Source organism: Kogia breviceps, chromosome 16 (genome assembly GCF_026419965.1).
Source record: "Kogia breviceps isolate mKogBre1 chromosome 16, mKogBre1 haplotype 1, whole genome shotgun sequence".
Lineage (NCBI taxonomy): Eukaryota > Metazoa > Chordata > Mammalia > Artiodactyla > Physeteridae > Kogia > Kogia breviceps.
The window spans coordinates 8,398,801-8,425,149 of record NC_081325.1 but is presented as its reverse complement, the minus strand read 5'-3'; the positions used below and the strand labels follow the sequence as shown (position 1 = coordinate 8,425,149).

General features: G+C 38.4%; 1 protein-coding gene across 15 annotated transcripts in view; it reads left to right on the top strand.

The window, feature by feature from the left end:
• Positions 1–26,349, top strand: part of KATNAL1 (katanin catalytic subunit A1 like 1) — an 81,399-nt gene that overhangs the window by 30,520 nt on the left and 24,530 nt on the right. For all 15 annotated transcript variants that reach the window (XR_010837114.1, XR_010837117.1, XR_010837113.1 and 12 more), the window contains 3 exons: positions 6,753–6,921; positions 22,800–22,927; positions 23,324–23,429. Coding sequence is in view for 10 of the 15 variants with exons in the window: in XM_059041806.2 (XP_058897789.1) it covers positions 6,753–6,921; positions 22,800–22,927; positions 23,324–23,429 (403 nt within the window). In the remaining 5 variants the exon portion in view is untranslated. The remainder of the gene's footprint in view (positions 1–6,752; positions 6,922–22,799; positions 22,928–23,323; positions 23,430–26,349) is intronic.

The following is a 26,349-nucleotide window of genomic DNA, read 5'->3' as shown; positions in this document are numbered from 1 at the left end:
TTAATTAGCCAGGTTTGTAAATGGCATCAAGCATTATTCAAAAGCCTCTTAAAAGTGACTTCTAAAATCTTCTACTCTTGTACATAGAAAAAGATTTGTAAGTGAATCTAAAAGTTTTAAGGACTAACTGAATTTTTGCAGTTTTAACTTTAATAAATTGAATATTTAAAAAATCAAAGTAAACCTTTGAAGAGACTTTTTGCACAAAAAGTACCCTTGAGGATATAAAACAGCTCGTATCAACATGGCTTGTAGTACTCCATGTTTCAGCGGCCATGACTCACGGGCCCAGCCGCTCTGCGGCACGTGGGATCTTCCCGGACCGGGGCAAGAACCCGTGTCCCCTGCATTGGCAGGCGGATTCTCAACCACTGCGCCACCAGGGAAGCCCTCCATGTGTTTTTGAGTGTGATTGATTTGCTTATTAGATAGTGAGGGAAGACTTAACCCAGTATACAAAAAGCCTTTTCTGTTACCTAGCGTGGTATCTTGCATTCATCAAATGTTCAGATATTTGTTGAAAAATTAGTATTTTGAACAGACTCTGGAATATATCATACTAAAATATTTGTTTATGATTTTCTGATAGCAAATAACTAAAATTTCTAAAGTTCTTTTTAGAACTGGAACTTATTAAAGGTTAAATTCTATGGAGTCACTTGATTTATGAAGAGGCACCACTGCAATTCAGTAGGGAAAGGTGGGTCTTGTCAGTAAATACTTCTGGGTTAAAATTGAATGTCCGTGTGGTGAGGAAAATCTTGACCCCTTACCTCATATCATATCGAAAAACTAATTTGAAATAGATCACCACCTAAAATGTAAAAAAGTAATAAAATGAAACTTCCAGAAGAAAACATGGAAGGGATATTATCATCTTCTTGGGGTAGCAAAGATTTATTAAACTGGACAATAAAGCATTAAAGAGAAAAGATCAGTAAGTCAGAATTCTAAAATTATGAACTTCTTTTCATCAAGAGATACTCCATTAAGACAAGCCATATACTGGTAGAAAGGCAGTAAAAAAAGAAAGGAAAGCCATATACTGGTAGAAGATGTTTGCAATGCATATGTATGACAAAGGACTCGCATCCAGAATATATAAAGAACAACGATCAATAAATCAATAAGAAAAAGTCAGGCAACCCAGTTGAAAAAAAAAGGACTAAAGACTGGAACAGATACTGTACAAAAGAAGGTATTCACATGGCTAATAAGCATCTTGTTGAAAAGGTGTTTAACATCTGTAGCCATTCAAGAAAGGCAAGGTAGAACCACAATGAGACACCATTACACACCCCTCGGAAGGACTAGGATGGGACAGCTGGCGCTCTCGTACATGGCTGATGGGAGCGTAGAATGGCATCACTACTCCGGAATGCCGTTGGCTATATTTACTAAAGCTAATCTTACATACACTTTATGATGCAGCTATTCTGCTCCTGGGTACAGATCCCCAAGAAACGAACGCTTCTCTTTACACCATGAGGATAATTCCCATATTCATAGAGGCTTTAATAATAAACCTCAAACAGAAAACAGCTCAGGTGTCCATTTACAGAATTGATAAGTTGTATATTTATGCAGTAGAATGCTCCACAGCAGTGAAGAAAGATAAACGGCTATATACAGGAACATGGATGAATTTCACAGGTAGTGTTGAAAGAGCATGTACTGTAGGATTCCATTTTATGAAACTAGAACAGGCAAACCTAATCTATGATAGTAAGGTCAAAATAGTGGTTACCTTTAGCAGCTGATATTTACTAACGGGGGCCATGAAAAACACTTGCTGGGGTGTTGGGAAATGCTCTTTGTTCTACTGGTGGGTATACAGTACCAAAATTTATTGAGTTGTATACCTAATATATGTATATTTTACTGAATATATGGTAGACCTCAATGAAAAATAGATTTAAAAAATTCTGTTAGGTAGGAATCATCCTCATTTACAGAGGAAGAATATGAGGCTTGTAGATGTTAAGTGATACCCTCATATAATTAGTAATTGGTGGACCTGGGAGTAGGAAGGCACCCAGGGTTTAGGATTCTAAATCTAATGCTAACGCCGGATCACCATGCTGTTTCTCTGTGAAGGGAGGAATAGTGCTTGCAGCGTTTTTATGTCAACAGCCAGTATCGTTCCTGTCCTTATTAGATAAACATATATTTTCTGATTTGAGAAAATAGCAGTCATATATTTGATGAGAATGGACATTAAAATTCTTAATCATTAATTTCAAATAATAAGTTCTCTAATTTCTGTTTAAGCTTTGTTTTCTTGCCTCCTGATTTCTTACCAAATAATTTCTCTTGGACTCAAAGTCTCATGGATTGACTCCAAGCCCTTATAGTAAAAGTATCAGTATGAACTACTTGGAACTTGTGTTTTTTTTCATTAGCTGTGGAGAGGTATGTTTTCCCGTTTAGTTCATATAGATTAATGTCATAGCAAAGTAAGATGATTTTTCTTCCTTTTCCAGAAGTTTCAGTAATTTGGTTTATGTTCTTGGGCATATACAGGACCTGTTCCAAATTTCTTATTCTTATACTAGAATTCTAACAATGTATGAACAAACAGATATAACCAAAGAATTTTGAATAATCATGAAACAGAAAGCTAGAAGAAATAGAAAGAGCTGAATAGATGAGAATCTTAAGAAGGTGCCTGTATAGCAGTTGGAGAAAATTGTGATAGTATCTTTGACCCTGTTTCTAAATATGGTGTGGAATGAAGGCATCTTCAGAAGAGGTCTCTTTCCCTTTGACTTCTGGAACCCTGGATGAGTGGTGCTGTCTGACAGACAGTTCTATTTCTGTTGCCCAATCTTTTATGGAGATTTGCCAGGCAGTAATACAGTAGGTTCAACTGAGGATGTGTACTCTGAGCCCACATCACTACCACATGTGTGTTTCTAGAACATGCCAAAAACTTTGTAGCAACCCTATAATTTCATTTTTTTAGGTGCTCAAATAATTTAATTAGTGGTGTTGTTATATTCATCATATTTAAAGTTTGTTAACTACCAAGTAAATAACATGAATAATAAAATTTATGTAAGGAATAAGGAGTTATAATACAGTAGGATCTATGTACCCACCATGGAGTTTAAGATAAAGAACATTAGCGTTACCTTGAAGGCCCCCTATGAGCTCCTCTGCATCCTGTTCCCTTCCCTCCTCTTTCAGAGTTAGCCACTGTCCTGGATTTGGGGCATGTCATTCCTTTGCCTTTCTTTATACTTTTAGCACATACATTTTAATCTCCACACAGTATCTTGTTTCGCTTAGAATCATACTGTATGTGTTCTTTTTAAAAATTTTTTTTAAGTTTATTATTTATTTATAAATTTACTTATTTTATTTATTTATTTTTGGCTGCGTTGGGTCTTCGTTGCTGAGAGCGGGCTTTCTCTAGTTGTGGCGAGCAGGGACTACTCTTTGTTGCGGTGCGCGGGCTTCTCATTGCGGTGGCTTCTCTTGTTGCGGAGCACGGGCTCTAGGCACGTGGGCTTCAGTAGTTATGGCACATGGGCTCAATAGTTGTGGCTCGCGGGCTCTAGAGCGCAGGCTCAGTAGTTGTGGTGCACGGGCTTAGTTGCTCCGTGGCATGTGGGATCTTCACGGACCAGGGCTTGAACCCGTGTCCCCTGCATTGGCAGGCGGATTCTTAACAACTGCGCCACCAGGGAAGCCCTGTATGTGTTCTTTGAACTTACTTTTTCACTCAACATTGTGGTCCTGAGATTGATCTATTATTATTGCGTGTGGCTGTAATTCATGTTCACGTGAATACAGTATCCCATTATGTGAATGTATAATAATGTATGCATCTATTCTGATACCGGACCTTTGTGTTGTTTCCAGGTGTTTACTATTACAAGCAGTGCTGTAAGAACATTTACATATAACATTGATATTTAATATTGCTTAGAAAGGGAGTATTGGCTTTTGGAGGAAGTCATGCTTATTTGCATATGATAGGGTAAGGCATCTTTCTTCCCATTCCTGCGGGGAAATATCCTCCAGTAGGAGAACTGAGCTCAGTGTGGACATGCTACTCTTTTATCTGCAGATTTCCATGTATTCTCTATATTTGAAATGCTGTAAGCCAGCAGGGTGTCAGCCTGTGCTTGACCATTGGGGCAGAGGCTGACGGTGCTGTGCAACCCTACTAATAAAGTCTCCTTTTAAAAAGAGACCAGTAAAAGAAGCCCTGAGACTTATTTTTTACAGCCTGGAAGCTGTCACTGAGTCCTTAAATTGAAGCATGCCATTGGGCAGTGATGCCCTATTGGAGGAAGAAGTACAGAACAGAGTCAAGGATGCCCTTTGGGAAGCTGACAGAGTCTGTTTCGAGTGTAATATCAAACTGCAGTGAGACGGAACTGAAGTCCCGTAAAGCACAGGCACACTTTCTGTGAGACATGGGACTTGCCACAAATGCCACATCTGGCCTCTTGAGCAGTTTCATTCAGACCGCTTATGAGCCCGTCAGAATATCGAGCGGCAGGACAAGGTCAGCAGCAGCAAACACTTGGAGTGCAGCCTATGTACGAGCTCCGACATAATTCTCGCAGCACAGCTTTACTGAACTGGGTGTGTGTGCAGAGCGGACTACAAGCCCGACCCCTCGGTGACCGCTAGTCGCAGGCTGAGGTGGGAAAGCACAAGCCGAGGAGGCCCAAGAAATGTCTCCAGAGTCCCTACAGTTCACCCCCCCTCAGCGAGGCCACTGAGCAGCCTGGCGGCGCAGCTGTAAGGGATGGGCTTGCTGGTGGCGAGCAACAGCTTCGGGCTGGCTGTGCCTCCAGAAAGCAGGACCACAAACAATGACAGACTATTTAAATAGGCGCAGCTGCTAACAGAAGGGCAGACTTGACATGTGTTCTGTGTGGAAGAGATTGTCAGCCGCTTTTTATTGTCTTTGGCCAGGAATCAGGAAAGACATTATACATACACAGATATATATATATATATATATATATAACAGTAAAGTTCTGCTCTACTACTTTACACCTCTTCATCAAAACAAAACAGAAATTCATTCAAAAAAACAATGGTTGCAATGAAATACTAGGAATAGAGCAACATAACATTTTTAGTTTTTTATTCTTTACCAGTCTCATTACATTTTTACCTTATTGACAGAATACTTAAAAGACTAATAATGCGCTAGAACCAAAAACCGAATAATACCTTTAAATTTGAGAATGCCTTATAACTAGTTCACTATACACGATTTTCAAGTTCCTTTCCTGTGGATTTTCTCCCCCACAAGATTGCTTATTCATCTTTGTCTCCTCCAAGGGCCTAGCACAGTAGAGGATACATACCTCCTAACGGGTGTGGGTGTTCAGTAAATAACTGTTCAACTGGATTGGACTCCAAGGATTCAGATGTCAGTGTATGGTAACCTAGTAGAAAGACATACACTTTTCACCAGCCTCTCTCATCCTCAGCACTTTCATGTAGTGGTCTAATTCCAGTAGTCTGAAGATGCCGCAATATGTTAACTATTTTTTACCTTGAGTCTTCCACCTTCCTGGCTTTTCACCCATTTTCCTGTTTTGCTGAGTTCATTGAGTTATACACATGTGAAACCTTTTCTGATACCAGGAAGAGAAACTCGGTGATGAATTAGATGAATTAAAAGCATGAAGCTGGAAAAGGGATAAGAATAGATTTTGGCACATGGGTGGAAAAGGAACACACATATGGGATGGGAAGGGCTGCAAATACAGACAGAGCTGTAAAGAGAGTAAAGGTAGGAAAACAGAGGCAGAGACAGTTCAGGGAAGAAGAACTAAGAGCTTAGACACAAAGTGATGGAGTCTCCCCCAACACCCAGAGAGAGGCAAATAAATACTGTTCTGAGAAGCCCCATAATTTCACTATTTGACAGAGACATGTTGTTTCACATTACATGAGACAAAATATGCCACTTTGTAAGCATAGTTATATTTAGGTATTTACCAAAATTCTTTTTAAGAAATGCTGTATAATTGACATTATATTACATTAGTTTCAGGTGTACAACATAATGATTCAATATTTGTGTGTATTGCAAAATGATCACCACCATAAATAGAATTAACATCCTTTGCCACATATAGTTATCAAAATTCTTGATTCACATTTGGAGGCCTGTGTAATTTGAATGATCCTGTGATTTTTGACACCCTCAAAGCATGAGTAATATTTTTACACATAAACTTTGCACATAAATTAAGAAGATTTCATTAAGCCCTGCTGTTTGTAATTTGATGAATGAAATGGTTTATTCCAACATGGAAGCAGAGAAAATCATTTTGGTTGTAAAGGATAAACTAGGAAGCTATGCAAATAAATATATTTTGAATTCTTGTTCTTTCAGCTTTTAATAATTTTTTTTAAAGTTACTTATTTGGCTTAGGACAGTAATGAATAAAGGAATTGATTTTCTGTTACACTATTAAGATTATTAGATGGAAATAGTCTGTATTGCCCTCTATTGGTGAATGTTATTTTTGACAAAATAATTGCTGCTGTATGTATGTGTCATTTATATGTATTTAATGTTTCTATCAACCAGTGTACTTTACAGAAAAGCACTTAAAAGACTGACCTAATAGTGTGGCCATGAATTGGCAAAAGGGGGAAAAATTGACCTTGTGGGCTTATTGACTTAATAGTTTTATTGACTAAGGTAGTTTTGAAATACTTTTGCCTTTGATTAACTTTAATTTTATGTATTTATTTTTTTTTGTCAGAGCTCCACCTCAGATAAGGCGTCCCAATCGAGAAGTAAGACCTCTGAGGAAAGAAATGCCAGGAGGAGGAGCCCGGGGACCTGCAGGCCGAGCACATCCTATATCAAAGAGTGAAAAACCCTCTACAAGTAGGGACAAGGATTGTAGAGCAAGAGGGAGAGATGACAAGGCAAGACTACCTCTTTGTAACCCACTCACTTTAAGCCCGTGACGTTTGTTGCTTATTATACTTTTAGTGGGCTTTTTAGAGGACCCTGGTTTTGACATGGAAGAGATTTTTTTAAAAACTTTGAATCAAAAACCTATGCAGTCTTTGCGTTTTGAAGGCCATTCTGCAATGTCAGTAACCTCAGAGGTGTATATATTTCTTAATACACACACACACAGAAATCTTAAGTGAAATGGAGCTTTTTTTTTGAATTTCAAAATTGTATTAAATTTCATCACAATTTTAATAATTAAAGATAAAAAATGACAAAATTAAATAGGAAATAATTTTGAATCTTAAATAGTAGGTCCATGTTTACTTACATAGAGGAGGATGAGGAGGTAGTTTGACTTTTTTTTTTCCCACCCCCCTGCGGCTTACTCGCCTTGGTGTCCATACGTTTGCTCTCTACATCTGTGTCTCAACTTCTGCCCTGCGAACTGGTTCATCTGTACCATTTTTCTAGGTTCCACATACATGCGTTAATATACGATATTTGTTTTTCTCTTTCTGACTTACTTCACTCTGTTTGACAGTCTCTGAATCCATCCACGTCTCAACAAATGACCTAATTTCGTTCCTTTTTATGGCTGAGAAATATTCCATTGTATATATGTACCACAACTTCTTTATCCATTCGTCTGTCGATGGGCATTTAGGTTGCTTCCATGACCTGGCTACTGTAAATAGTGCTGCAGTGAACATTGGGGTGTATGACTCTTTTTGAATTATGGTTTTTCTCTGGGTATATGCCCAGTAGTGGGATTGCTGGATCATATGGTAATTCTATTTTTAGTTTTTTAAGGAACCTCCCTACTGTTCTCCATAGTAGCTGTATCAATTTACATTCCCACCAGCAGTGCAAGAGCGTTCCCTTTTCTCCACACCCTCTCCAGCATTTGTTGTTTGTAGATTTTCTGATGATGCCCATTCTAACTGGTGTGAGGTGATACCTCCTTATAGTTTTGATTTGCATTTCTCTAATAATTAGTGATGTTGAGCAGCTTTTCACATGCCTCTTGGCCATCTGTGTGTGTTCTTTGGAGATATGTCTATTTAGGTCTTCTGCCCATTTTTTGATTGGGTTGTTTGTTTCTTTAATATTGAGCTGCATGAACTGTTTATATATTTTGGAGATTAATCCTTTGTCCATTGATGTGTTTGTGAATATTTTCTCCCATTCTGAGGGTGGTCTTTTCCTCTTGTTTATGGTTTCCTTTGCTGTGCAAAAGCTTTGAAGTTTCATTAGGTCCCATTGGTTTATTTTTATTTTTATTTCCATTACTCTAGGAGGTGGATCAGAAAAGATCTTGCTGTGATTTATGTCAAAGAATGTTCTTCCTATGTTTTCCTCTAAGAGTTTTATAGTGTCTGGTCTTACATTTAGGTCTTTAATCCATTTTGAGTTTATTTTTATGTATGGTATTAGGGAGTGTTCTAATTTCATTCTTTTACATGTAGCTGTCCAGTTTTCCCAGCACCACTTATTGAAGAGACTGTCTTTTCTCCATTGTATATCTTTGCCTCTTTTGTCATGGATTAGTTGACCATAGGTGTGTGGGTTTATCTCTGGGCTTTCTGTCTTGTTCCATTGATCTATATTTCTGTTTTTGTGCCAGTACCATATTGTCTTGATTACTGTAGCTTTGTTAGTATAGTTTGAAGTCAGGAAGTCTGATTCCTCCAGCTCCGATTTTTCCCCTTAAGACTGCTTTGGCTATTCGGGGTCTTTTGTGTCTCCATACAAAATTTGAGATGATTTGTTCTAGTTCCGTAAAAAATTCCGTTTGTAATTTGATAGGGATTGCATTGAATCTGTAGATTGCTTTGGGTAGTATAGTCATTTTTACAATATTGATTTTTCCAATCCAAGAACATGGTATATCTCTCCATCTGTTGGTATCATCTTTAATTTCTTTCATCAGTGTCTTATAGTTTTCTGCATACAGGTCTTTTGTGTCCCTAGGTAGGTTTATTCCTAGGTATTTTATTCTTTTTGTTGCAATGGTAAATGGGAGTGTTTCCATAATTTCTCTTTCAGATTTTTCATCATTAGTGTATGAGAATGCAAGAGTTTTGTATCCTGCAACTTTACCAAATTCATTGATTAGCTCTAGTAGTTTTCTGGTGGCATTTTTAGGATTCTGTATGTATAGTATCATGTAATCTGCAAACATTGACAGTTTTACTTCTTCTTTTCCAATTTGTATTCCTTTTATTTCTTTTGCTTCTCTGATTGCTGTGGCTAGGACTTCCAAAACTATGTTGAATAATAGTGGTGAGAGTGGACATCCTTGTCTCATTCCTGATATTAGAGGAAATGCTTTCAGTTTTTCACCATTGAGAATTATGTTTGCTGTGGGTTTGTCATATATGGCCTTTATTATGTTGAGGTAGGTTCCCTCTATGCCCACTTTCTGGAGAGTTTTTATCATAAATGGGTGTTGAATTTTGTCAAAAGCCTTTTCTGCATCTATTGAGGTGATCATATGGTTTTTATTCTTCAATTTGTTAATATGGTATATCACATTGGTTGATCTATGTATATTGAAGAATCCTTGCATCCCGGGGATAAATGCCACTTGATGGTGGTGTATGATCCTTTTAATGTGTTGTTGGATTCTGTTTGCTAGTATTTTGTTGAGGATTTTTGCATCTATATTCATCAGTGATATTGGTCTATAATTTTCTTTTTTTGTAGTATCTTTGTCTGGTTTTGGTATCAGGGTGATGGTGGCCTCATAGAATGAGTTTGGGAGTGTCCCTTCCTCTGCAATTTTTTGGAAGAGTTTGAGAAGGATGGGTGTTAGCTCTTCTCTAAATGTTTGATAGAATTCACCTGTGAAGCCATCTGGTCCTGGATTTTTGTTTGTTGGAAGATTTTTAATCACAGTTTCAATTTCATTACTTGTGATTGGTCTGTTCGTATTTTCTATTTCTTCTTGGTTCAGTCTTGGAAGGTTATCCCTTTCTAAGAATTTGTCCATTTCTTCCAGGTTGTCCATTTTATTCTCCATTAGTTGCTTGTAGTAGTCTTTAGGATGCTTTGTATTTCTGCGGTGTCTGTTGTAACTTCTCCTTTTTCATTTCTGATTTTATTGATTTGAGTCTTCTCCCTCTTTTTCTTGATGAGTCTGGCTAATGGTTTATCAATTTTGTTTATCTTCTCAAAGAACCAGCTTTTAGTTTTATTGATCTTTGCTATTGTTTTCTTTGTTTCTATTTCATTTATTTCTGCTCTGGTCTTTATGATTTCTTTCCTTCTGCTAACTTTGGGTTTTGTTTGTTCTTCTTTCTCTAGTTCCCTTAGGTGTAAGGTTAGATTGTTTATTTGAGATTTTTCTTGTTTCTTGAGGTAGGCTTGTATGACTATAAACTTCCCTCTTAGAACTGCTTTTGCTGCATCCCATAGGTTTTGGATCATCGTGTTTTCATTGTCATTTGTCTCTAGGTATTTTTTGATTTCCTCTTTGATTTCTTCAGTGATCTCTTGGTTATTTAGTAACGTAGTGTTTAGCCTCCATGTGTATGTGTTTTTTACATTTTTTTCCCTGTAATTCATTTCTAATCTCATAGCATTGTGGTCAGAAAAGATGCTTGATATGATTTCAGTTTTCTTAAATTTACTGAGGCTTGATTTCTGACCCAGGATGTGATCTATCCTGGAGAATGTTCCATGTGCACTTGAGAAGAAAGTGTAATCTGCTGTTTTTGGATGGAATATCCTATAAGTATCAATTAAATCTATCTGGTCTATTGTATCATTTAAAGCTTCTGTTTCCTTATTTATTTTCATTTTGGATGGTCTGTCCATTGGTGTAAGTGAGGTGTTAAGGTCCCCCACTATTACTGTGTTACTGCTGATTTCCTCTTTTATACCTGTCAACAGTTGCTTTATGTATTGAGGTGCTCCTGTGTTGGGTGCATACATATTTATAATTGTTATATCTTCTTCTTGGAATTATCCCTTGATCATTATGTAGTGTCCTTCTTTGTCTCTTTTAACATTCTTTATTTTAAAGTCTATTTTATCTCATATGAGTATTGCTACTCCAACTTTCTTTAGATTTCTATTTGCATGGAATATCTTTTTCCATCCCCTCACTTTCAGTCTGTATGTGTCCCTAGGTCTGAAGTGGGTCTCTTGTAGACAGCATATATATGGATCTTGTTTTTGTATCCATTTAGCAAGCCTGTGTCTTTTGGTTGGAGCATTTAATCCATTCACATTTTTTTAAAACATTTTTATTTGAGTATAACTGTTTTACAATAGTGTGTTAGTTTCTCCTTTACAACAAGGTGAATCAGTTATACATATACATATGTTCCCATAACTCTTCCCTCTTGTGTCACCCTCCCTCCCACCCTCCCTATCCCACCCCTCTAGGTGGTCACAAAGCACAGAGGTGAACTCCCTGTGCTATGCTGCAGCTTCCCACTAGCTATCTAATTTACATTTGGTACTGTGTATATGTCCCTGCCACTCTCTCACATCGTCACAGCTTACCCTTCCCCCTCCCCATATCCTCAAGTAATCCATTCACATTTAAGGTAATTATCGATATGTTTGTTCCTGTGACCATTTTCTTAATTGTTTTGGGTTTGTTTTTGTAGGTCCTTTTCTTCTCTTGTGTCTCCCACTTAGAGAAGTTCCTTTAGCATTTGTTGTAGAGCTGGTTTGGTGGTGCTGAATTCTCTTAGCCTTTGCTTGTCTCTAAAGCTTTTGATTTCTCCATCGAATCTGAATGAGATCCTCGCTGGGTAGAGTAATCTTGGTTGTAGGTTCTTCCCTTTCATCACTTTAAGTATATCATGCCACTCCCTTCTGGCTTGTAGAGTTTCAGCTGAGAAATCACCTGTAAACCTTATGGGAGTTCCCTTGTATGTTATTTGTCATTTTTCCCTTGCTGCTTTCAATAATTTTTCTTTGTCTTTAATTTTTGCCAATTTGATTACTATGTGTCTCCGCGTGTTTCTCCTTGGGTTTATCCTGTATGGGACTTGCTGTGCTTCCTGGACTTGGGTGGCTATTTCCTTTCCCATGTTAGGGAAGTTTTCAACTATAATCTCTTCAAATATTTTCTCAGGTCCTTTCTGTCTCTCTTCTCCTTCTGGGACCCCTATAATGTGAATGTTGTTGCGTTTAATGTTGTCCCAGAGGTCTCTTAGGCTGTCTTCATTTCGTTTCATTCTTTTTTCTTTATTCTGTTCCACAGCAGTGAATCCCACCATTCTGTCTTCCAGGTCACTTATCCGTTCTTCTGCGTCAGTTATTCTGCTATTGATCCCTTCTAGTGTAGTTTTCATTTCATTTATTGTACTGTTCATCTCTGTTTGTTTGTTCTTTAATTCTTAGGTCTGTGTTAAACATTTCTTGCATCTTCTCCATCTTTGCCTCCATTCTGTTTCCAAGGTCCTGGACCATCTTCACTATCATTATTTTGAATTCTTTTTCTGGAAGGTTGCCTATCTCCACTTCATTTAGCTGCTTTTCTGGGGTTTTATCTTTTTCCTTCATCTGGTACCATAGCTCTCTGCCTTTTCATCTTGTCTATCTTTCTGTGAATGTGCTTTTTGTTCCACAGGCTGCAGGATTGTAGTTCTTCTTGCTTCTGCTGTCTGTCCTCTAAAATGGAGTCTTTTTTTGGCCAGATTTTAGTTCCCTGACCAGGGATCAAGCCCGTGCCCCCTGAAATGGAAGTGCAGAGTCCTAACCACTGGACTACCAGGGAAGTCCTGAGCTTTTATAGAAATATTCAAAATAAAGTTTTAAAACTTAAAAAATATTTTAACTAGTATTCTGAATTAAAATGAAAACATAATTGTAGGGGAAAGATTTATAAGGAAGTAGATGTGTCTACAGTGTTCACAGAATAAGATGATAGATACGCTTTATTATTGGTAAAAATGTTTTAAACTTTGATTTATCTTTAAATTTTAGAGTAAAACAAGATTTTTTTTCTTAATGAGAAAATTTCCTTTGGTTAGGGTTCAGTATGTACATTTACTTTTTCTGGGAAATTGGTGAATAAACATAATACTGGGTAGAAATTCTGTGCTGTCCTTAAAATGGACTTTAGGAAGGTGTGCTGAAAATAATTTTTCAGAGTAAGGAGCCAGGATGACCTGACATTTCTCTTAGCCTTAATTTTAATGAAAAGACAAAAATAAATTTTTAGTGATAGCATTTCCTGTTTCCTTTATGATGTCATAAATGAATGAGGATGTTATTGAATTGCCACAAAGAAGTTTTATTTTCCTAGCTAGGGGCTCTATATATCATCACATTTATGCTGTGATATTTATCGTGAAAATACAGCTTATAACTAATAGCAAGTGGTTATCCTTAAAAATTACATACTATATTTGAATAATTTTACTATATATGATTTCAGTCAGTGGTAAGGACTACACAGACCAACTTCCTACACCTTGTGGTTTTTTAGACCATAATGGAATAAAGCTGATGTTTTCTGAGTATTTCTATTCAGGAGATAGAGCCAAAGACGTATTCTCTCTACTTCACTAGGACACTGAAAATGAATTAGATTTTTTTAATGTTTGTAATTTGTTCGAGCTATTATGTCATAAAACAGTAAGTGATTCCATTTCGGATCCTTTTGGGATTAGTGAGGGGTACTAATAAATAAATAAATTTTCCTGCTGATGAAATTGAACTGGTTCTCCCCATTATCAAAAGCCGCATAATGGATACTTAAAAATCGGTATCTTATATGTCATCTTTGTTTCTTCCTCTGTCCTTCATTTTTGTGCTGCTAATCTTGGTTTGCATTTTATAGAATAAAGTAGTGGCTGAAGTCCACCCATCACGCTGCTAGTAGCTTTTAGGTAAACTTTTAGAACCAGGTAAGGAACTTTCAGTCTTTATCTTAACTTCACATAACACAAGAGAAGAATCTTGGTCATGGTTTATTGGATGCTTCCCTGCTAGGTACCATTTGGAGTGATTACACAATAATTTATGAAATAGTCCCAAGTAGTAGGCAGTCATTTTATCCCCATTTTTACAAATGAAGAAACTGAGAAAAAGCTAAAGTATCTTATCCAAAGTCATAGAGTAAGGAATGGAGCTTTGTGAATCACAGATCTTTTTCCTCTTTATTTTAGTATTTTTCATATTATGTAGTATCCCTATCAAACTAGATTAAAAGTCTGGTTGGATTTGAAAAGAGTTCCAGAAAAATTTAAAAAATGTTGATTTTTAAATGTGATTCTTAAGCAAAGAACAGAACAGCCAGGCAGCTTTTGTTGAATGTCAGATAAATTTCTCTGGATATTGTAAATTGTCTTACTTAAAAAGTTCCAAATAATTTTCTAAATCTTAGTTGTTCTTCATTCACAGGTAAGTACTCAGAATGTCACTGGGAAATAAGCCCTTTAATAAAAGAAAAAGAACAGTTCTTTGAAGATAAAAGAGACTTTCTGAGTCACTCTGGAAACAAAAGGGATTACAATTTTAAAAAAACTCATAGAAGCTTCATTAGAATTTGAAAGGTGTGCTTGGTTCAGTTATGATCTTCGTAAGCACTCAGATAGATATTCATTAGAATACTGGAGTCCTTAAACTCACTGGAAGCGGTGATAGTTTAGATGAAACTGACAGAGATCCATTGCTATTGAAATGAGTACTGAAGGGTCCTCAGTGGTGTTGGTTTTTTAAATCAGTTTTGTGTGTTGCAACCAGCTTAAAAAAAAAAGAAAGAAATAGACTAGAAAATTCAGACTGCATTGCCCATTATAAGGACAGTATTATTCTGAGAAAAAAATTTGTTATATAAGTATGTAAAAATTTAGTCATATGTTTGTATACACTAGCTCATGATCTAAGATGAATTTATTACTTTGTGTCATGGTCAAAAGTTTGAAAGCTGCTTTTCTGCTCTAGCCACTTAACTTTATAGATGTTAAAAAAGGAGAGGACAGGAGAAATTACATGTTTTGCTTAAGGCTCTCAGTATCTTTGGGTTCTTAGTTTAGTCTTGTGAACTGTATGAGGAAGCAGCTGGTAATAAAAGCCGTAGCAACAGGTCTCACTCTGCCTTGAGCATTCTTAACCTGAACCAGTCCTCCCTACAAATTCCTGTGAACTCAGTGTTATTTCCCCCGTACTGTGTATGAAGAAATTGAGATACTGAAGTTACAACTGCAAGTAGGTAGTGGAACTAGGATTTGAACTCTAATACCTGAGCTTTTAACCATTATGCTGTGCAGCCTCTTATTTGAAAATGCTTGCTGCCTTATTTTAATGTATCACAAATATCTATTTCTTTTAAGAGTACCAGTTCACTCTCTGAGAGTGATTAAATCTTTTTCTTCTTTTTTTTTTAAACTGCTGACAGGCTTCAAGTTAGGTCCAATCTTAAAAATGCTATTTTTCGGGGCTTCCCTGGTGGCGCAGTGGTTGAGAGTCCGCCTGCCGATGCAGGAGACACGGGTTCGTGTCCCGGTCCGGGAAGATCCCACATGCCGCGGAGCAACTAAGCCCGTGAGCCATGGCCGCTGAGCCTGCGCGTCCGGAGCCTGTGCTCCGCAACGGGAGAGGCCACAACAGTGAGAGGCCCGCATACCACAAAAAAAAAAAAAAAAAAAAATATGCTATTTTTCAATAAATAACAGTCACTGTGTACTGTGATCTGTTATTCAAGCCTTGCAGTTTCTTCCCTGAGGTACGGAGTCATCATGAGGCCAGTTTGTTACGCCATTTACTTAATGTACCTTTATTAAGTGCATACTTTGTGTTAGTCATTCTTCTAGGTACTAGGAAGGCAAACTTTAATATGTGACTCCTGGCCTCAAGTTGATTGTTACTGATGAGAGGGAATCAGATGAATAAATTAACCTTTACAGCCATATTTTTTAGTATTATTTGAATGTACGTGAGAAAAATGGTTATTTTTATTTTACTATCTAAGTCTGGAGTCAGTGTAGAAATATGCATAGAAATAACAAATGCATTTTTTAATTTAAAAAGGATACTTTAAAAGTAAAATATTAGGTAGCAGAATAGATGTTTTTATATTATAAACCAAAAATAAATTTAATTAATAAAATTCTGATTCTCAAGTATTTATAAGACTATGGCTTTATGGTTAATTAACTCTTAGTGAAATGAGCAGTGCTTCCATTATGATCTCATGATTAAAGCTATATGTGCTTTTAGATAGAATTCAGATTAAAGTATGATAAATCATCTTCAGAGACTTAATTTAAAGCTTTTAAACTTAAAGGACTTCATTTCATTGAATTATAACAAATGGCCATTTTTTGAATATTTTCCTTCTCTGATTAAATGTAGGGATGTCTGATATGGAGAGGCAGTATAAACTGGGTTGGAGTATTCTTTTGAGAACCTTTGATCGGTGGTTATACAAGTGAACAGTGACTTTTAAAAAAATCTTTTTATTGAAGAAAAGTGTATACGTTATAAGGTTATATTTGATGAATGGTGATCATCTAACCAGCAGTGTACTGGTAAATGTTTAATAACTAGTTTTCTGAAGAAGAAAAAAGTGTATGTGGGGCTTCCCTGGTGGCGCAGTGGTTGCGAGTCCGCCTGCCGATGCAGGGGACACGGGTTCGTGCCCCGGTCCGGGAAGATCCCACGTGCCGCAGAGCGGCTGGGCCCGTGAGCCGTGGCCGCTGAGCCTGCGCGTCCGGAGCCTGTGCTCCGCAACGGGAGAGGCCACAACAGTGAGAGGCCCGTGTACCGCAAAAAAAAAAAAAAAAAGTGTATGTGTATATAAACACGTACATATTCACACACAAATTTATTATAAATCTGATATAAAGGATGTGCAGCATATAATTTACAAATAATAAGATATACAGTACTCTTTAGTGTAAACTTTATAGAACCAATGGACCCTCACAGAATGCCTTTGCTGCTTTTTGCTTAACTCTTGCAAGTGTAGGTACCTATGGTTGCAGTTGACAGATGATTAGGAATGTAGTTCTGTTAGGATATTGGTTGATATTTTGTTTTTATTAATGAGTCAGATGAAAGTGAAACAACAGAAACATATGTGGGAACTTCACTCATTGATCAATCACCTGAGCAACTTTGATGAATCAGATCATGGTTTTCAAATACTGGAAAATTATTTCCTTCATTTTTTGTGCTATTTACATTGTAACAACTATAGAAATGGCACACTTTTAAATGTAATATTTTCCCCATTACTTTAAGTCTAGACAGTTAACAAAACAAGAAATCAAGCCCTGCTTTGTAGCATTTGCTGGTTTCTCTGGTATAAATACTTTCACTGTGATGGATTTCAAGCTACCAACATGAGGTCAGTGAACTCAGAGTCAAGATAAGATGGGTAGTAGCCTACCATTCTATAGTGTAGACACAGTAGACTTAAGTAACCTTAAGTGCATAGGTAATAGTTAAATAGTTAGAAGTGAGGAGTTTTGAGTAATTACCACTTTTGTTTTTAATATAATTTATTCTGTTTGTGTAATTTAATTTTTATCAATGGCTATTTTTTATAGAAAAATACCTGAAAATTTAATAATTGGCTCTTACAAACCAGTAAGAGTCCGCTTCGGCTGAATGCATTTAACCTCTGTAACTACCATGTAATCCATGTAACTATCACTCAGGGGTCAAGAATAGAACATTTAGCACCTCAGAAGCCATACTCAGGATCCCTTCTGATCCCTGACACTTCTTTCTCAAAAGTAACCACTATTCTGCCACTTTGTTTCCAAAGATAACAACTATTCTGATTTCTAATACCATAAATTAGTTATACCTTTTTTTAAACTTTACGTACAGTAAGTATTCTTTTTTTGTCTGGCTTTTTTTGCTCAACATATGTTGGTGAGATTTCGCCATCCTGTTGCATATATCTGGAGTTTGTTTATTTTCATTAATATAGAGTATTATACCACAGTTGAATCTGTTTTACTATTAGTGAATTTTTGGATTGCTTTCAGTTTGAAACTGTTATTAATAATGCTACTTGTATAGTTTTGTACTTATCCTTTGGTATATGTGTGAGCATATATACCTTTCTAGTGAGCATATACCTAGGAGTGGAATTGATGGGCCATAGGATATGCATATGTTAAACTTTAGTAGGTAACACCAAATAGTTTTCCGAAGTGATTATACCAGTTTCCACATCTGCCTGCAGAGGACGAAAGTTCTAGTTGCTCCACATCCTCACCAGCACTTGATATTGTCTCTCTCTTGTGGGTGAATCTCGTTGTGATTTTACCAGCATATCTACCATGTATTGTGTGCTTATCTGATAACTTCTGAGGTTAAAAGTTCTTTCTTATGTTTATTGGCCATTCGTATTATCAGTGACTTGTTTTTAAGAAATATCCTGTTCTGTCCTTTGGATATTAAATCACTCCACAAATTTTTTTCTCTCATGGCAGCTGATTAATAGTGTTGGTTTTTGCTTTGTTTTTATTATTTTTAATTTTATTGCATTAGATTATAGTAAAGTAGTTACTTGCTGTTCTGTCCCTAAATGTTTTACTGTGTTTTACTTGTTTGTATAGTGTGTCCCCTAATGTGAGTGAGTGTATGCCTCTGAGGGCAGGAGTTTTGTCTGCTTGGATCACTGCTATTTCCCCGTACCTAGAACAGTGCCTGGTACAGAGTTAGTATTCATAAATATTGCTGCAAGAATGCATTTATTGATAAGTAAGCAGAATGCTATGGATTCGTTATTTCAACTTAAATGTATTTTGTATTAACACTCCAATGCGAGGCATGACACTGAAATTAGTAAGCATTTTGCATTCATCAACGTACTTTCCCTTGTAAATAATAAAGTCTTATCTCTAAAATATCACTTTAGAGATCTTGTCTAACTTTTCCTGTGTTTGCTTCTCACGCTGGGGTAGGAGTAGCCCAAAGAGTGCAGCCTTACGCCAAAGCGGTTGAAAGCACTGGTTCTGGAGCCAGACTGCCTAGGATCTAGCTGTGTGTCCTTGGACAATTTACCCAAGCTCTTGGTGCCTCAGTTTCCTCATCTATGAGGTAGAAATAATACGAGTACCTAACTCATAAGACGTTTAAGATTGTGATGTGAGGTGCTTAGAACAGTGGCATATAGCAAGCTGTAAACGAGTGCTAGCTGTAAAGGTAACATGGCAGTGGGGGACTAACACAGGTTTGATAGAGAATAAAGATCATGTAAAAAAAAAAAAAAGAAAGAAACAATGAGATTTCCAAGCAATTTTACACTTGCCTTGGGCTGTTGAACTCAGGAAACAGATGAATAAGTGGGCACGTGAGAGGCAGTGGCTTTACCCAAAGAACCAAAGGTCAGCTATAATTCAGCTCAGACATCCGTTGATTGGGGGCCGGTGGTTTCTATTACTAATTAGCCAGTGATTCTAACGTCAGGTAGCTCACTACCTACAAGAGAGATGACTCCCTTGATGGATGGACTCATTGTTAGAAAATTCTTTCCTTTGTCGATCTGAAACTTACCTCTTCTGTCACTTTGCACGGGTTCTGGCTCTTTCCTTTGGAGCGAGATAGAGCGCACACAGGTAAGGGGGCCAGCTGGTTGTGTTGCCCTGTTAACATTTTCTTCTTCAGCTTAACCGTCTCTAGGGGACCTGATCCTCCTCCATATGACATAGGTTTTGAATCCTTTATCACGCTTCTCTCGGTATAAGTTATTTGTCAACATTTTTCTTAAAATGTGAGACCCAGAGCTAGTAACTGAGCATGTTTCTCTTAGATGGCACACAGTGCAATATAAAAACTATTATTTGCATTTTAGGCCAATCTGTGTCATTAATTGACTCTATAATATTGAGTTGGTCACTAATTTTAGCCTCATCTTCCTCAAATAGAATACTAATGAAAGATCATAAACGAACTTTTTTTTTTTTTTTTTTTTTTTTTTTTTTTTTTTTTTTTGTGGTACGCGGGCCTCTCACTGTTGTGGCCTCTCCCGTTGCAGAGCACAGGCTCCGGACGTGCAGGCTCAGCGGCCACGGCTCACGGGCCCATACTTTTTCTCATTAAAGCAAAAAGTATTTCAGCTTCTTTTTACGAGTGTCTGAATTACCCATATCAAAAAGTTTGTTGGGGCTTCCCTGGTGGCTCAGTGGTTGAGAATCTGACTGCTAATGCAGGGGACATGGGTTTGAGCCCTGGTCTGGGAGGATCCCACATGCCGCAGAGCAGCTGGGCCCGTGAGCCACAACTACTAAGCCTGCGCGTCTGGAGCCTGTGCTCCGCAACAAGAGAGGCCGCGATAGTGAGAGGCCTGCATGCCGCGATGAAGAGGGGCTCCTGCTCGCCACAACTAGAGAAAGCCCGTGCACAGAAACGAAGACCCAACACAGCAAAAATAAATTAATTAATTAATAAACTCCTACCCACAACAACAACCAAAAAGAATCTGTCTGCCAATGCAGGGGATACGGGTTTGATCCCTGGGCCAGGAAGATCCCACATGCCAAGGAGCGACTAAGCCCGTGTGCCACAACTACTGAGCCCGTGAGCCACAACTACTGAGCCCGCGTGCCACAACTACTGAGCCCGCGTGCCACAGCTGCTGAAGCCCACGTGCCTAGAGCCGATGCTCCGCAACAAGAGAAGCCACTGCAGTGAGAAGCCCGTGCATTGCAATGAAGAGTAGCCCCCGCTAGCCGCAACTAGAGAAAGCCCATGCACAGCAGTGAAGACCCAACGCAGCCAAAAATAAATAAGTAAAATAAAGTTACAGTGTCATATCAAAGCTTGTTAAGTCCCAGATATATCAGTGTCTGTTGCATTCTTTGGTTGATTTATTTCTAGAAGAGTTTTAAAATGATTACATAGTGTTCCCAGTGATTTGTTTGAATGTGACTAGCCTTGGCCTATCATTATTATAAAATGTGATTCTAGGCCGTGTTTATTTTAAATTTGTTGATGTTATTTTTGTTGTGTAGGCATGCCAGAAATTTATTCCTTTTAAGTGTCAGTATTGGGATCTGTCATCTGAAATACAAGAATCTTTCAGAAAACTTAGCTTAATACTGTTGCCATGCTACCCAGGGACAATAAATTATTCATTTTGGGGTCAAATCACCAGAGAACTGTTTGGTCATTTACCTAGTGGCTTAAAGAGCTAGAGTGTTTGCCCAAAGGGAGCCATTTAGGCCTCTCTCAGCACTTAGGATCTAGTTTATGGTTTATCTCAGATGGAGTGTGGTAGGAGAGGTTCATCCTGTTCTCTCTCTTCAGATTGGAGCTTAGGAAACTGACTCATTTTTGGACCGTATTTCCTTTCATTTTTACATTAACAGTAACTGTGGAGCTGAAGCTCTGGGGAGGTGCTTGGCTCTGTCTGCTGAAGTAGTTCCAGTGGTTGAACTATCTGGCAGCTGAGCATGTTTCATTTAAAGCTCTTCAGAGCCGAGTAAATCTTGGCAGAACTCCATAGAAACCATAGCATATAATTCTTTTTTAAAGCTACTATATTATTAAGTAAAGAATTTGGGCTAACGTGTATTGCTTTAATGGTCCTAATGATACTATTTTAAAAGGTCCTTTTATCATTGTCATTACAGTGACTTTATGATGTGGCCCAAGGACCTTACTAGGAAGAAACCCTCAACCCCGAGTGGGTACTTACAGTGACAGGGGAAAGGCTTTGTAAGATGCAGTTCAGAGTCCCACCTCTTTCCTCATCTGCAGCCTCTTTCTTGGCTGCTTAGGAGGATAGTTCTGCTGTATATAACCTAGTCTTTTTTTTTTTTTTTAATGCAGTATAGTTGTTTTACAATGTTGTATTAGTTTCAGGTGTACAGCACCGTGATTCAGTTATACACATTTTATATATATATATATATATATATATATATATATATATATATATATATATATATTCAGATTCTTTTTCCTTATAGGTTATTACAAAATATTGAGTATAGTACTATATAGTGCTATACAGTAGGTCCTTGCTGGTTACCTATTTTATATATAGTAGTGTGTGTGTGCTAATCCCATCCTCCTAATTTATCCCTCTCTGCCATAATCTGCTTTTAAGCTTTAAGCTGACTCAGCCAGGCATGAGGTGGTTTGATGCTGTGAAAAAGCGTGGATCTGGGGAGTCAGGAAGATCTGAGTTAAAATCTGTACTCTGACATTTAATAATTGTGAACTTAAGTTACTTAACTTTCTGAGTCCCAGTTCCTTCTCTGTAAAAATAGGATTATAATACCTACCTTGTAGGGTAGTTGTATTAAGTGAGATAATATATGTGAGATTTCTTGCCATGCAGTAGGTTTTCAATTGATTTCTTTTCTTCCTCTGTGTTAACACTCAAGTGTTTTTTAGTGGTGGTAGAAATCCCTTGCATCCACAACTTTAGAGGTATCCAGCTCGTTTCAGTCTTACGTGCAATTGTCCCCTCAAGAATGTAAATTTGGGGCTTCCCTGGTGGCGCAGCGGTTGAGAGTCCGCCTGCCGATGCGGGGGACGCGGGTTCGTGCCCGGGTCCGGGAGGATCCCACGTGCCGCGGAGCGGCTGGGCCCGTGAGCCATGGCCGCTGAGCCTGCGCGTCCAGAGCCCGTGCTCCGCAACGGGAGAGGCCGCAACAGTGAGAGGCCCGCGTACCGCAAAAAAAAAAAAAAAAGGAGAATATAAATTTGAAGTGTCTAATAAAGGTGGCCAGTTCATCTCTTTCTGATGAATTAAATAGGGGAGGATGGCATTTGGGTAATTAGCAAACAGTATTAAAAAAAAATAGTAAGCCATTTAAAATGGTTACATTGCAATATTTTGAAAGCTTAATGATGTTAATTAAAATTATCTTGTTATTGATCAGCATTTTTTTGTACCTGTCCCCAGGGAAGGAAAAATATGCAAGACGGTGCAAGTGATGGTGAAATTCCAAAATTTGATGGTGCTGCATATGATAAGGATCTGGTGGAAGCCCTTGAGAGAGACATCGTCTCTAGGAATCCTAGCATTCATTGGTTAGTCTGTTAAGTTCTTGAATTACAGTAGTGGAGAAAACGAATTGTAGGTTGGCTTGGTGTGAGTCTTGTCTTGTTATCCATTCATCTCCCGATTATGACTTCATCCGTAATATGAGTGTGCAGAATTGGTGGGACAGTTCTTCTTCCAGAATATAACCAAGACATTTTCATACTAATTTGATGTTGACATAACTGACAAAGGTCGTTAATTGAATAACATGTCCTAATTTATAGTTGCAGTATGTTTTCACTGATCATTTTATACCGTCACAATTAGAATAATGTTCTTAATGTAAGAAAAATTTCGTAATTTAAAAAAATTTAAAGAATTAGTATTGATCATAAATCAAAGGTGTCCCTGAATAAGCATGAAGCTTTGCTCTTCTTACAAAGGGATGACATAGCAGATCTGGAAGAAGCTAAGAAGTTGCTAAGGGAAGCTGTTGTCCTTCCCATGTGGATGCCTGACTTTTTCAAAGGGATTAGAAGGCCATGGAAGGTGAGAATTTATTGAAATAATATAGGTATAAAACTGCTGCTTGCATGCTAAAGAAAGCCAGCACTGTCGTTTCTTTGTGTATTTATTAACACCGTTTGTAAAGGTTGGGGGGAGGTTGGGCATACCTCAGATACCTGGATTTGGGTTTGTAGTTGCAATATGGTGCCTCTGCCTGGCAGGAGAGGGGCCTGGAGTGTCGGAACTATAGTCTTTAAAGTCACTTCCCTCAGGGGCGCTGAGCTAGAGATGAGTTTTAAGAATTTTCTAGATGTCTGTTTTTGTAGGTAAAAAGTTAGCAAGCAAATTAAATAGTAATAGTGCACAGTCATAGAATAAGTGTTTGATCAAATAAATTATCTTTTTAAAAGCCGGCATATTCCTCAGTAAGTAATTAGTTTGATCACTTCATCTAGGCTTGGTGTAATTCTCAGATGTGATCAGAATGTTTATATCTTTCTAGCTTGCCCAGCACTAGTTCCTCCTAAGTTCAGTGTTTTCATTGTAGCATATTAAAAACCCTTCCAACAGCTGCTGCCTGGAACTTTTTTGGGTCTTAGCCGTAGGCAGAGTCTTTCTTTACTCTGACTGGTAGAGTGAAATAAAAGCATGATCTTAACTTTGCCCTTCTGAATTAGCTGGGAAGGTCTTTTACCTTCACAATACCTCTTCCTTGTTTGATGTGCCTGAAAGTAGAGAGGAGGAGAAATTGTGTGTTTACATAAATGGCTTGGAACACCCATGGCATTTTGATTGCCTCTCACAACTTAAAAACTTTTATAGACTGTTTGTTACAGATTTACCTAATTTGGAGACCATATTACCATAAATTTCCCCTTTATGATAACTTTAGAAACAAGGTTTAAAAGAGATAATAAGGCCTTGATAAAATAGGTATTTAAAGGAGATTTAAAACAGCTGGAATGGTAGGTATAACCTATGTATCTTGACGAGCCCTGTGAACTTTTAGCAAGAGGGTAATTTGCAAATGTATGACGATCACCGTGGCAGCCGTGTGCTGGCTGGGTTGGAGATGGGCAAAGATGGGTACAGAGAGGAGTCTGGTCAGGAGGCTGTTGCAATAGTCTAGCCAAACGATGAGGACCGGAACAAAGGCATTCGTTATTTGGCCAATGAAGAATGAGTGGATTTGTGAGAGATATTTAAAAGGTATAAGTGATAACATTATGACGTGGTGGTTTATAGGGGGAGGGGGAGGAACAAGTTGTATGACTCTTAGATTCCAGGCTTGAACTGAAGGAGTCTGCAGTTGCTCGGATACCAGCTACCCCAAATGGGGCCAGACTTCACAGGTTGAGGTTAGTTTTCCACAAGGCTGCCCTCACTTCAGATGCCAACCACAAATTTGGGGGTCCCCAGGCCACCCTCACTCTGACAGCTGGCTGCAAATTTGGGGGTTTTCACTGCACCCTCAGGTTTGATAATTCTCTAGAATGACTCACAGAACTCAGGAAAGCATTGTACTTCCGATTATAGCTTTTGTTATAGCAAAAGGAGGCAAATCAGAACTAGCCAAAGGGGGCTTCCCTGGTGGCGCAGTGGTTGAGAATCCTCCTGCAGATGCAGGGGACACAGGTTCGTGCCCCGGTCCGGGAAGATCCCACATGCCGCAGAGCGGCTGGGCCCGTGAGCCATGGCCACTGAGCCTGTGCGTCCGGAGCCTGCGCTCCGCAATGGGAGAGGCCACAACAGTGAGAGGCCCGCGTACCACACACACACACACACACACACACACACACACACACACACAAAAAGAACTAGCCAAAGGAAGAAATGCATAGGGTGAGATCTGGGAGGATGCTGAAAAGTGTAGCTTCTGTTGTCCTTTCCCTTGCAAGTGGGATGCTTTACCCTCCTAGCGCATGGATGTGTGACAGTACGTACAGTACTGCCAACAGGGAAGCTCACTCAGGCTTCAGTGTCCAGAGTTTTTACTGGGGTTTCATTGCATAGTCATAATTGATTGAATTGTTGCCCATATGTCTCAATCTCCCGTCTCCCTTCTCTCCCCAGAGGTCTGGTTGATATCACATGGCTCAAAGCCCCAGCCTGCTAATCACATGGTTGGGTTTTTGGGCAAGTCCAGCCCCCATCCTGAGTCAACTCATTAGCATAATCTATACAGAAACCCACAATGAACCACCTTATTAGCCTAAAATTTCAGGGCCCAACATGAACAACAAAGACACTTCTATCACTTGGGAAATTCCAAGGGTTTAGAGTGTGCCTCCCAGGAACTAGGGAAAAGGGCCAGCCAAATTCCTCATTAAATAGGAAATGGAGGAGAGGAGCAGGTTTAAATAGAAGCAAAATATATTTAGGTGAAAACTCAGTGGGTAGTTGGAAATAGAGATCTGGAGCTCGGGCTAGAGTTTAAATTTAAATTAAAATTGTGAGATGTAAGTGGTGGTTGATCATTTGGGTATGGATGAAATGGTTCAAGGAGTTTTATAAAGGTTTTCAAAAGAGCAAAAGATTTAGAATTGCTTTGGGAATATAAAGGGTAGGGGGAAGAGGAGACCTGAGAGCCGCTGAAGATGGTCACGAGTCGGAGGAGCGTCAGGAAAGAACAGTGTCATAGAACCAACCTAGGGAGAAAGGGTTTCAGGGAGAAGGGAATGAACACCAGCTGTCGGCACCATCAGAGGTCAGAGAGCGGGAAAGGAGCTGTGAGTTGAAAAGTGACCGTTGGGTGGGACTTCCCTGGAGATCCAGCGGTTAAGACTCCGTGCTTCCAATCAGTGGGTGCGGGTTCGATCCCTGGTCAGGGAACTAGGATCCTGCATACTGTGCAGTGGTGCAGCCAAAAAAAAAATACGCTAAAACTCAAAACAGAAAAGGAAAGGAAAGTGACCATTGGATTAGTAAATTAGGTATTTTTAGTGAAGGAGTAGAGGCAGAA